Here is a 13,269-nt window from a genome sequence, read left to right as displayed (position 1 = left end):
ACATAATTGCTAACAATATAAAAACACAGACTCGTTCTCACATATTTTTCTCCTTGGACAAACTCTAAGTGTAACTAGTTCCGAGCGACACTGTTTTGTGTTTGAGGAAACTGTTCACTACCTAAGGGAGACACTGTAATAAAAAAAGAAAACTTGACTGTCTGAGAAAGTACACGGGACTTCAAAACGGACAGCACCTACCATGTACCAAGCCTCCTAAAGGCCTTGAATGATCACATTTAATTCTCAGTATCCTGGGAATAAGTCCTTTTATTCCCACTTAATAGGTAAAATTGAGCACAGAGCAATTAAGCGACTTGGCCCTGCTTGCTTGGTATTTAACTCATGCCTTCCCCACCCAGCTCCAGGACCTCACTCACCACCTTAATGTCTGCCACAAGCTATCCTCCCTACCCATTGTCTATTAGCTTTACAACAGATTGAAAGACAAGTCTCCTTACTCCCCACCCCCTAAATCTGGTGGTAGTTAGTAAGTTAGAGATTGTTTTGATAGGAATAAAATGTGATTTCCATTTGATGGAATAAAACAGACTTAGTTAAAAAACAGTTCAAGAAAGTTCTTGGTGGTGGTGGTTTGTCTGTGTGAGGTAGGATCTTAGTTTGATTAAGACACAGAACAGCAACTGAAGAGACCAAGTGTTTGGGTTCTCTGAGTCTAAGCTAGGAGGAGAGGACGGGGGACCAATCAGAAATAGAACAGTCATCTAGGCAGCTTCCTGTGTGAGTTTGGGTCTTTCATACATGGAAAATGTCCCTGAAGATTTCTATCTATGCCACCCACCTCAGAGACTTAGTAAGATCCTCTATGTGACGGGCAAGATTTCTCAATGGGTCATCTCCTTTAGCCACCAATAACGTTTTTAAGGGAACTATCTAATTGAAAAGAACATCCATAAGATATCAAGGTCTGTGAAAAATACCATCCTTGGACTCAATTCAAGGGTGATCTCGAACTCCTACTTGCTTTTCCTGGGGGTATTGACTGAAAATCACTTTGCAGTATAATAAATACTTTTCTTGTTTTATATACACCACCCCCAATCCCAGGTTCCTACTCCAAGGATGAGAAACAAAGGTGGGTTTTCCGAACAGGCTGGTCATCAGCTCCTTTCTGTAGAGTGTGGCTGGACTGAGCTGTGGTGGGAGCCCCTCCCCACCCCCAGCCCTCTTCAGTCAGTACTGCTTGTAGGACAACCCTCAGCCTGAAAAGCAGCCAGCCAGCTGCTTTGCTTGAAACTGCTCTTTTTCGAGGATGTAGCAGATCAAAAGAAACAGACAAATCACACATAGAATATGCACAGCCAGCTACTGGCTCCAGAAATGTTGATACCTGCAGTGCTTTGATGAAGGTGAATTGCCAGCACGTTGACAAGGCACACACACGTGCACACAGAAAGTGCATACAAACACGGACGCATAGCACTCGAGGTCAGAAGGTAGCAGAGGAGGTCCCCAAAGGACCGGGAACTGGGACTGTTTGTACAAGGCTCAGCTCACCCTCGCCAGAAGGCATCAACTTAGGACCCCCCACAAACCACATTTCCAGAAGCGCTGAAAGTCAGCTGTGTCTTCCGGCTCTGCAACCCAAGTCCAGACTCCGGGCAAACCAATCCAACAACCGACACTCCACAGTCATGTGTAAGCTAATTCTATTTTGCTAATTGCTTTCTTGGGCATGCACCAAGTTATTAAACAGACAATGACAAAACAGAGAGCTTGGATAAATGTATGTGGCAGCACTTACTGAAAATCTTCTTCCTTAACAGGAGTTCTCATTACTTGTTTGCTTGTGAAGGAGAATAAGGGAAACTGGCAAAATATTTCTGATTTTTTTTTTGACTCAGCTCTATCAGCTTTGAGATCACCTTTGCAACGTTATCCTGCTCTTCAGAAAATACTTCCCTTTCCTTAGAGAAGACAGACTGATTTTAGAAGCAGATCTAAGTCTGTTAGACACAAGCTTTTGCCAGGAACGGCAGTCAGCTAGTAGCTACCGAAAGCAGGATCCGTCAGAGCCTGTGGGAAGTCATACACCAGCCCACTTTTTCCCACCCACCCAGACAGTCTCCCTCTCTGGTCTGTACCTTCCGTGTGGCAGCTGGAAGAGAGGATGGTATTCGGAGGTCTGAAGATGTAAGGCAGGTAACGAGAGAAGCATTTCATCTTCCAAAAAAAATAAAAAATAAAAATCTAAATAAAAAAACAGTCTCCTGAATCCATAAGGATTCTCTCGGCCTTTCAAGCTGGCTACATCCCCAATATGTTTATGTAGGTTCTCTCCTGGATGTGCAGAGCTGGGAAGCCCGAGGAATAACTGGAGATGGGTCCCATTTTGCCATCAGCACCAGGAAGCACTGCCTTACATTTCTGCGTGCAGCTCAAACTCAGAAGCCCCCAAGCAAGCCGGGATATAGCCTCTTCATTGGCTGCAGCTTCTCCGAGCAGGATTTGCTGAGTAAGTCAGTCCTGCCTGTAAACACACGCTGAAATGCCCTGCCTGAAACCTCTACCTTTTCCCGTGTGGTCAGTTTCTCCTCTAGCAATAGAAATCCAGCAGGATAGGGGAGCACTGAGGATAAGTGACCATCTCTTATTTAGCTGGAAGATCAGATGAAACAAAGACTGCACAGTGTTCTGCCCTGGAGAGAGATGGCTGTTAAAAGAGCCACCCGTAATGCCATGGGTCTCAGGAATATTAAAGTACAGTGCAATGAAATGGGTCTCTGTCCTTGCTTCATCTAGATTTAGTTCTATGTTTTCTTAGTAAGAAAGCCCAAACAATAGGACCATTTATCATTTAGGTGAAGCCAAAAGCTGGGGTGAGTAGTTGGTGACAGAGGGCTAACACAGACAGATTCTGTGCTCCATTACAGCCCCTTCTTCCCTGCCAGCCCTCACACCGAGGTAGGAACCTGGTTTCGAGTTATTTGCCGTACAAATTTAAAGCCACAACACAAGAACAGAGGCTAAGCCCAAGGAAACAGACTCTTTCCCAACTGGTATACCCTGCTGGCTGGAAAAATTAAGTTGATCTAAGAATTATACAACTTTACCAAAACACTCACTCAGATTTCACATGAGAAAGAGAGAGGATGGCGGTATCGAAAGACAGGGATAACCACCAAATAAAGTAATTTGGATTGGGGATGTGGTTTGGTTTTGACCCATGAAATAATAATGACTTTGGAAACCTTATCACTGGAAGGCAAGCACAAGATGTCAGTTTGGGATTTACAAGTTCTGTGAAAGACACTATTGTATACGACACAGAAAAGGTGAATGTCCTTTGTGCTGCATTTAGAGGCATGAGGAAATGATTTTAATGGTCTATAAAAGAAAACCAATATTCCTCTGAGTGGGATTTTTAAAAATAAGATTTAACATAAAGTTTAAAAATAAAACTTAGTATAAAATGTAAAAATATACAATGCCTTGTTCCACTAAAAAGAATGCACTAAAAAGAATAAAACACCTAGGGATAAATTTAACCAAGGAGATGACAGACCTGTACTTTGGAAATTAGAAGGTGTTGATAAAAGAAATTGAAGACAACACAAACAAATGAAAAGACCTGGTGTGCTCACAGATCGTAAGAATTAATACTGTTAAAACGTCCATACTTACAAAAAAGCCATCTACATATTCAACGCAATCCTTATCAAAATACCAATAGCATTTGACACAGAACTATAACAAATAATCCTAAATTTTGTAGGGAGCCACAAATGACCTCAAATAGCCAAAGCAATCTTGAGAAAGAACAAAACTTGAGGTATCACAATTCCAGATTTCAAGATATACGACAAAGCCATGATCATCAAAACAGTATGGTAGCAGCACAAACACAGACCTAGAGATCAATGGAACAGATAGAGAGCCCAGAAATAAACCCATACAGATGGCCCAGAGACACATGAAAGATGCTCAGCACCACCAATCATCAGAGAAATGCAAATCAAAATGACAGCGAGATACCACCTCACCCCTGTCCCAATAGCTGGTATCAAAAGGACAAGAAACGACAAGCATCTGAGAGATGTGAAGAAAAAGGAACCCTCGTGTACTGTTGATGGGAATGTAAACAGGTGCGATCATTGTGGGAAACAGTAGGGAGGTTCCTCAAAAGTTAAAAACACAAATACCACATGATTCAGTTATTTCACAACTTGGCATTTACCTAAAAAAAACAAAAACAGTAATTCAAAATAATATACGTACCCCTCTGTTTATTTTATTTTATTTTATTTTATTTTATTTTATTTTATTTTATTTTATTTTATTTTTATTATGAAATTTATTGTCAAATTGGTTTCCATACAACACCCAGTGCTCATCCCAAAAGGTGCCCTCCTCAATACCCATCACCCACCCACTGCTCCCTCCCAACCCCCCATAAACCCTCAGTTTGTTCTCAGTTTTTAAAAGTCTCTTGTGTTTTGACTCCCTCCCTCTCTAACCATTTTTTTTCTTCCCCGCCCCCATGGTCTTCTGTTAAGTTTCTCAGGATCCACATAGGAGTGAAAACATATGGAATCTGGCCTTCTCTGTATGACTTATTTCACTTAGCATAACACTCTCCAGTTCCATTCATGTTGCTACAAAAGTATAGCTACAAAAGGGTTGCTATATTTCATACTTTCTCATTGCCATGTAGACTCCTATGTTTATTGAAGCACTATTTGCAATTACCAACACAGGGAAGCAACCCAAGTGCCCATCAAAAGATGGATGGATAAAGAAGATGTAGGAGATATACATGTGTATATACAATGGGATATTACTCGGCCACAGAAAAGAATGAGATCTTGCCGTTTGTGACAACATGGATGGACCTACAGGGTATTATGCTCAGTGAAATAAGCCAGACAAAAACAAATACCATAGGATTTCACTTCTATGTTGAATCTGAAAAAAAACAAGTGAACAAAAAAACAAACAAAATAACAGTCTTAAATACAGAGAACAAATTGGTGGTTGCCAGAAAGGAAGTAAGTGGGGAGATGCCGGAAATAGATATGGAGGATTAAGAGGCACAAACTTCTAGTTATAAAATAAGTAAGTCACAGAGATAAAAAGTACAGCAGAGGGCATATAGTCAATAATATTGTAATAACATTACGTGATAACAGATGGTGACTACACTTAAGGTGAGCTCAAAATAATGTGTAAAATTGTTGAATCAATATGTTGTACACCTGAAACTCATACAATGTTGCATGCCAATTTACTTCAATTAAAAAAAAAGTGTGCTCTGAAATCTGGTAGAATAATTTTAATTTAACCCTATATTGCTTCTCTTCTTTAAAAATATACTTAACATTGGAGAAATGTATTGGTCTGCCTAGGAAAGCAAAGACTTTGAGCCGTAAAGTAATTATAGTCTCAGTCTAGGCCATGGTATGTAAATACACTCTTCCACCAAAACGTTTTCTGACTTTTGAACCATTGTGACATGATGACAACTAGTGGCAGAGACCGGACATTTAGCCCTACAATAGCCCTATAACCCATCACTTCCTTAGACCAGATACCTGGCAAGCTTGGGCCATCCCAAGTAAGGTGCTATTTAAGCAATGCCCGAATGGTCTCCACTGATTGTATGGATCATCTGAATCTCAGAACCCAAGAGCATATCCGGAAATGTCTTCCTGACACAAATACTGCACATCTGACCTCTGATCATTAGAGTGGAAGGAGTGTGGGCTTTGGGATCAGTCAGACCCAAATTTGAATCCATGTGCATTTACCGGTTGGGTAGATTTAAACAAACTCTAACACCTGTGGGCCTTAGTTTTCTGCATCTACAAAACAGTAACAAGTTTAACTCGTGTATTCTCAGATGAAGTGAGACAGAGTGAGACAGTAAGCATATGAAGCACCTAGCACACCATAACCCCTTGACAAATTGTTAGTACTGATATTACTCATACTGTCACTGTGCACCTTCTCTGAGTTTGTCTGGCCAGACACCAACCTGAGAGCAGGGACAGAACAAGCGTGGTGAGGAGGGTCGTGCCACAATTAGATGGCCAAAGCTTAAGCATGACTTTGATACTGACTTACTGTATGATGTAGGACAACTGACGTCATATCTCTAAGCCTCCTTACATAGCTAGTAAGGATAATAACAGAATGCCACACAATATTATGAGGGCAAAATAGGATGGTTGATATGAAGGGGTTAACACAGTGCCTAGCAAAATGTAAGTGCTTTGTTAGTTTAACTGCTATATCTTTAACAGTAATATCATCCCTGAATCAGTATCTTATTGCATTTACTTACCTATTTTGTCTACACGATGCAATTGTAAACTTCCTAAGGGAAATATCAATGTCTAATTCATCTTTGTACTCTGAGTGCCTGGCACGAAATAGGTACTCAATAACTATTAGTTGGAAAAGTAAACGGATGGACGGACGGATGGACAGATGGATGGATAAATCCATATATATGGGAAAAAACTTTTGAAAGATGTTTGATACTTTTTTTTGGAGGTCCTTCATAGCACAAATGAATTTGAGCCCATTATAAGGTGGAATATGCCATTCAGGCAAAGATATTATGGAATTCATGAAAAGATATGCTTCGACTTGGCATAATTTGGCCATAGATAAACAGTAGGCATTTAGTATATACCTTCTGAATCAATAGGAGGCACTTAGCAAATACTTCCTGGGTGAAAACATATTCACTGATTATGCTACCCATAATTATCTCCAAAGAACTAAGCAAAAAACCAACCAAACAAACAAACAAAACACCTGTCTCCTTCATTAGATACAAAAAGATCAGTGAAGCTGGCACCTAAGTTCCAAAGTGGCACTCCAAACCAGCCAGTACCCCTTGACCTCAATTGAAAGCATCTTTTCCAATCCCAATTAAAAATTACTGATTTCGTGGCAGCCTAGGGCACCCCACCTACCTATACGTAGAATGGGCAAGGCGCAGAAAGAAAGAATACAAAATATCCTCGATCAGATGATTATTTACACGGTGATCTGCACTGCACCATGTGAAGTGTTTTGGTGTACTTTTGTATCTTTTTTCTCTTTGATTCTATGAAGAATCCCATTTTACAGAAGGGAAAACAAGCTGAGAGGATATAATAACGTGTCCAAAGACAAACAGCCCCCAAGGAGATCTAGTGTTTTTGTACCAACATCACTTGGTGACCTTGCAGATTTCAGAGCCATCAAGCCTATTGATTCAGACTCTCTGAGGACAGATTAGGAATGTGCGTATTCAACATGCCAAGTGACTCTTACTTTCAAGTGTGAGAACCTCTGGTGTGAGGTATTTCATTTCATGTTCTAGCTTGACAGGTCAGGGTTACAGAAAGTTTTCCAGATACTCTTCTCCCAGATCATCTGCCTCACTGCTTTGGTCCAACATTTTGTTGGCACCCAGATGTTTTATTAGGCATTAGTGAGTGATGTGGTGATTTAGTGACTCCTGCTCTAAAGGAGTGCATTTTCCAGGAAAAAAAAAAAAGAAAAAGGACTAATAAACTATTATAATGCAGCTAATAGGGGTTATGATGGGAAGAAGGGGTTGGAAAAGATTCTTTGGGATTAAAGAGCCCCAAAAGTCAATGCTAGACATCCAGGATTTGGCATTAGGCATTATTTACAAAAAGCTCCAGTTAGAAGGCAGTTATCTTACTGGGAGGCACAGCAAATGAACGGTTAGTAGTCATGAACCCCATAAGTGGAATTAAACTCTGATATAACAAATGTCATCATAGATAAGAGCAGGGCTACCAAGAGAGGAAGGGTCTTTCTAAGGAGAGGGGAGGCTCAAAGGCTTTGGCAGAGGTGTTTGGAGGGAGGGCCCAAGAGCACAGAGAAACCAGGAGCCCAGGAGGAGAGAAAGATAAAGGTGACCCATTTTAGGTGCCATGTGAGAAGGGTGCTGGCGTCTTGCAGGACAGAGCCTAGAGATGAGAAATTCCCCCAGATGATTTCCGAACACCAGGTTCTAACATCAAATGGCAGGGGGGGAAAAGGCAATTAATTGGGAGATTCTGGAGTGCTACACTATGGACCAGGCTGCTCCAAGCTTTCCTTTGGACGGGCCTCCTGGGAGACCAGTAGCAATTGCTTTTGTCCTGCAAAGTCCCAGCTGGAGCCTTTGCCTTGGGACCTCCCAACAGCCCGCGGTGCCCTGCCTGTTGCCTACCCTCACTGAAGCCCAGCCCTTCAGGGAAAGTCACCCTGATCATTTCTTTTAACATGTCCTTACACCCTCCTTTGGGGAAAGTTTCATCATTACAGTTTTTCCTTTTTGCTAAGAAGGAAAGTAAATCCCAAGAAAACAAAAATTAGCTTACTTAAGATCAGTCCAGATGAGCCTGCCCAGGTTTTCACTTTCAAGTCAGAGCAAATCAAATTCCTATCCATTCTTCAAGTCTTAAATAAAATGTCACATCTTCAGGGAGAGGTTTCTAAATGCCTCAGACTGGGTCAAATCCTCCTGCTACTGACTCTCAAATAGCATCCTCTCCTTTCAAAGCACTCATTCATTACTGAACATATTTATTGAGCATCTACTTAAGTCAGGCAGTGTACTAGGTACTAAAGAAGCAAGAGTGAGCAAGATAGATAAGATACCCTCCTGTTTATTCAGGGATAATTATCACTCCTCATGTACAGGGTTGTGGTGAAGATTCAATGGCATAATTTGTCACAATGTTCAAAATTCTGTGTGGTATGAAGTACTGTTCTATTAGTTTGATAACTGCTGTTAAGTATCTAATTCCTTTGCCAGACTCCAAGTAGCAGAAGGGTAGAATTCTGACTTTTCTCTGATTCTTGAGTATGAGGTTCACTGCCTGGTGCATAACAGGAATTCAGTAGGTTTGTGCTGAATTGAATTGAGTTGAACTAAACGCGCAGAATTCTGACATACTTTTCACCGCCCTCCCCCCCGCCACACACACACACACACACTCTGCAGCTGGTGGTGAGTGAAATTCACAACTTGGTACATTCTGATCAGGAAGGAAAAGGAACCTCTTTTTGGTTAGTTCCTTCGTCTATTCATAAAATATAATATTTTTAGCAGTTATTAAACACTAAGCATGCTTCTAGGTGTTGGAAATACATCTGTAAATAATACACTGAGGTTAAGCTCACTGAGTTTATATTCTAGAAGGAGGAGATAGACAATAAACAGGTAAACATTATATCAACAAAGTTATTTCAGAATGTGAGGAGAGTAATGATCTGGCAATTTATCCAAAGAAAACAAAAACACTAACTCAAAAAGACATCTGCACCTCTGTATTCATTGCAGCATTATTTATAGAAGCCAGGATATGGAAACAATTTAAGTGTCTGTTGATGGATGAATGGATAAACAAAATATGGTGTGTATATATACCATGTAATATTATTCAGCCATAAAAAAGAAGGAAATCTTGACATTTGCAACAATATGGATGGATCTTAAGGATATAATGCTAAGGGAGATAAGACAAAGAAAAATACCATGTGATCTTACTTATATGTGGAAACTAAAACAAAACAAAACAAAACAAAACAAAGCAAACAACCCCTTCCCCAGCTCAGATACAGACAAAGACTGGCGGTTGCCGGAGTGAGGTGGGTGAGGGGTGGGCAACATGGGTAGAGGGGGTCAAAATGTACAAACTTGGGGCACCTGGGTGGCTCAGTCAGTTACGCATCTGACTTTGGCTCAGGTCATGATCTCACGACTGTGAGTTCAAGCCCTTTATCGGGATCTGTGCTGACAGCTCAGAGCCTAGAGCCTGCTTTGCATTCTGTGTCTTCCTCTCTCTCTGCCCCTCCCTTGCTCATGCTCTATCTTTCCCTCTCCTTCAAAAATAAATAAGCATTAATTTTTTTCTTTAAAAATGTACAAACTTGCAGCTATAAGTCATGGGGATACAATGTTCAGTAGAGTGACTACAGTTAAAAATACTGTATTTCATATTTGAAAGTTGCTAAGAGAGTAGCTCTTAAACATTCTCATGAAAAGAAAAAATATTGTAACTATGTATGGTGATGAGTATTAACTAGATTTATTGTGGTGATCATTTCACAACATATACAAATACTGAATCATCATACTGTGCACCTGAAACTAATCTAATGCTATATGTTAATTATACCTCAATTTTTTAAAAAGTAGAATGAAGAAAATAAAATGGGGGTTGTGGCAGAGACTGCTTGGCTTAGACGGTCAGGGAGGGCCTCTCTGGGGAGGTAACATTTCAGCTGAGGCCTGAAAGACAACTTGCTGGCCAAGAAACGGTTTTGGTTCTCTAACCCAACCTGGCTGCAACCTGTACATTTTCTTTCAGAGCAGTTTTGTCTTCTACCTTAATTAATTAATGATTTAATTCTTTTAAAATAACAGTTTATTTAATGTTTCTTCCACAGCTTTCCTCTGAGTTCAGCGGGGACACAGCTTGTGCTGTGTTGCTCACTGTTACATCCCCCGGACCTCCTGAGAGGCCAGCTGAGACTTGATTCACACGGTTGATGGGGAGTCTGGGCTGACTGCTCAGCCAGCAAGTGACTAAAGCCAAGTGGGAGGTGGGCAGCTATGGATGAGAGTAAAGAGGATTTTGAAGTTGGAGGACAGGCTCGATTTAAAGCAGATGCAAAGGGAAAAATAGAACCTCGCTGGTTACAACCGAAGATTTTGGCTCTCAATGAAAAGACTATAAAGCGAAAAGCATAATAAAGCCAAGCACATTTACCACCAAATTTTATATACTGATAGTACTTCACACAAAGTAGACAGTTTCACCTCATTTATAAAGAGATGTCAGAGGAGTAGGCAATATTTTTTCATTCTATCTCATATGAATATGACTTGATTTTCTTTTTTTTTCTTTTTCATTTTAGAGTTGGGCGGGGAGGAGCATAGAGCGAGGGAGAGAGAGAATCTTAAGCAAGCTCCACACAGCAGAGAGCCTGACACGGGACTCACTCCCACTTCCCTGGGATCATGACCTGAGCCAAAACCAAGAGTCAGATGCTTAACTGACTGAGCCACCCAGGCGCGCTGGACTTGATTTTCATAATGATAACAACAGTAATAACAGTGGCCATCAAATGTGAGTTCTTAGTAGGCCCAGTCACTGTGCTAACCACTATGCCCAGGAGATCTCACTTAACTCTCCTGAAAAACGTATAATAAAGTAAATGTTATTATTTTATTTGTTTATACATGAGGAAATTGGCACAGAGATGTCAAATAACTTGCCAAGCGTGAGCAAGTGGAGGAGCTAAGATTCCAGTGCGGACTCCCCACTCCTACCCCCGCTCTGTGTGGACACTATGCTGTTTCCTGGGCTACGTGACCTTGACATTGTCTTCCCTGGTGTCTGATGTAGGACAGATCACCTAGAATGACACTCAACTTCTGTGTTTACTTGTGTGGAATTTGTGGGCATTTGATCAGGGCTGGTCAAGGTTACTTGTGCCCCATTTGAAAGAAAGGGTTTGCTAATGACTAGCACAATCATGAGGGGAAACTATAACCAAATCCACACACCTACCCATCAATGCCTCCAGAGATTCAATATGCATTGAAAGGTTACTTTTTCTAACACACAGTGCCAAGGACCATGGGAGTGGAGGAGCAGGGAAGGCACAGAGTGTAAAGGTAGAGTGGGCAGGAAAGAAATCAGTGAAAGGGATGACTATATTACAAACTACAGAAGGGCCATAAGAGAGTAACAGATAAAGTGCAGAACAGGAAAATCTCACACCTAATTGGGACATTGGGTTGGATTCCATGAAGACTTCCTGGAGGTGGTAATATCTGAGATATGCTCTGAAGCACAGGGAGAATCTGAATCTATGGAGATGTGAGTGAGAAGAACATTCTGGTAGGAATTAAAAATTAGAACAATGGTTTGATGGTAGGGAACGGCGAGAATTATTTGGGGAATAGTGAGTACTTGTTTATTAGTCAGTCTACATAATACCTTTAAAGATGGATTTTAATGCTACTTTATGAACATGAAAATAATAATATTACATCTCCTTCAATTTAACTACATAGCTATTCACAACTCAAATTCACTCTATATACTCCGAATTAATGTAATTATAACACATTTTAAACATATAAAGCAGATTCCGACTTTAGCGTTTGGCTTTATGCCCTAATTAGCTCTCATCTGGAAATGGCAGGCTTCAACCTCCCTTATCCAAGCTGGATAAAGAACTGCCAATTATTCAGTCTATAGAATGCCTCAGAGAAGAAACCATTCCAACGCCAAACCAGAATGTGTTTCCAATTCCTCAGAAGGAACTGCCTTGTCTGCTCCCCTCCTGCACATCTCTGGGCTTTAATTAAACTGAACAATACAAAAGGGAATCGATATGCCAGGATATTAACAATGTACTTTTTAAGGATTTCTGCAGCTATGATGTCTGTTTTGGTCTTCATCCCCAGCATCAGGCAGCATGATTCCTTCTGGGCAGATGAGAACATCAGAGGGTTTTAAGACAACCCAGCACAACGAATCTAGGTGGCAAGATCTTAGTTTTCTGACCCTTAGGACACCCTTTAGAAATAGAAGAGAAGGGGTTGAGTGGTCAGGTTTAATGCCTTCTGCAGAAAACATTTTTAACACAAGTTTTCCCTTGATTCTGAGAAGCCATAATAGTAAACCTTTCAGGAGGCAACAGGGGAGAACATGGTCCACCTTTTGCTCTAGGGGTATGGATAAAGACTTGCTCCTTCAGCAGAGACACTCTCCGGGAGCGCCACAAGATACACAAAGCCTACGCAATAGGTCTCTTTAGCCTGCAGAGTATTTTAGTTTTTAATTCAAACTTTATGCCCTGTAAGAGGCTATGCACTCACCAGGCTCCTGCATCTAGAGAGAATTACACACTTCTGTTCCTCTCTGTTTCAGTCTATGAGTATGGCTTTACAGCTGGGTTTCTCAACGTCAGCGTTATTGACATTTCGGTCTGGATAATTTGCTGAGGGTGGAGCAGGGGTGGGGGAGGGTTGGGGAGCTGCCCTGTGCATCGAAGGTGTTTAGCAGCATCCTTGGGCTCTATCCACGACATGCCACTAGCACCTCCCGACCTCAGTTGTGACAATCAAAACCATCTCCAGGTGTTGCTGAACATCCCCTGCAGGGGGAAAACTGTCCCCCACATACTGACACAGAGAGAGTCACTGCTTTACAGCAGTACAGCCTCAGAGACCAGGGCTAGGCCAGTGGCCGCATTAATCGTACATAAGGCCGCAGA

General features: G+C 41.3%; 1 protein-coding gene across 5 annotated transcripts in view; it reads right to left on the bottom strand.

Moving 5' to 3' along the window:
* PPP2R2B (protein phosphatase 2 regulatory subunit Bbeta) overlaps positions 1-13,269 on the bottom strand; it is a 465,243-nt gene that overhangs the window by 427,295 nt on the left and 24,679 nt on the right. Inside the window, exon 1 of one of the 5 annotated variants that reach the window (XM_060635807.3) lies at positions 2,106-2,512. The exons of 2 other annotated variants lie outside the window; for them this stretch is intronic. In XM_060635807.3, the coding sequence (XP_060491790.1) occupies positions 2,106-2,179 (74 nt within the window). In that variant the 5' untranslated portion in view covers positions 2,180-2,512. Of the gene's footprint in view, positions 1-2,105; positions 2,513-13,269 lie in introns of those variants that run through there. 2 more of the 5 variants (XM_060635812.3, XM_078449890.2) reach the window with 2 other exon arrangements.

This window comes from Panthera onca, chromosome A1 (assembly GCF_046562875.1).
Source record: "Panthera onca isolate mPanOnc1 chromosome A1, mPanOnc1 haplotype 2, whole genome shotgun sequence".
Classification (NCBI taxonomy): Eukaryota; Metazoa; Chordata; class Mammalia; order Carnivora; family Felidae; genus Panthera; species Panthera onca.
This window is presented reverse-complemented; position numbering and strand designations above follow the sequence as displayed.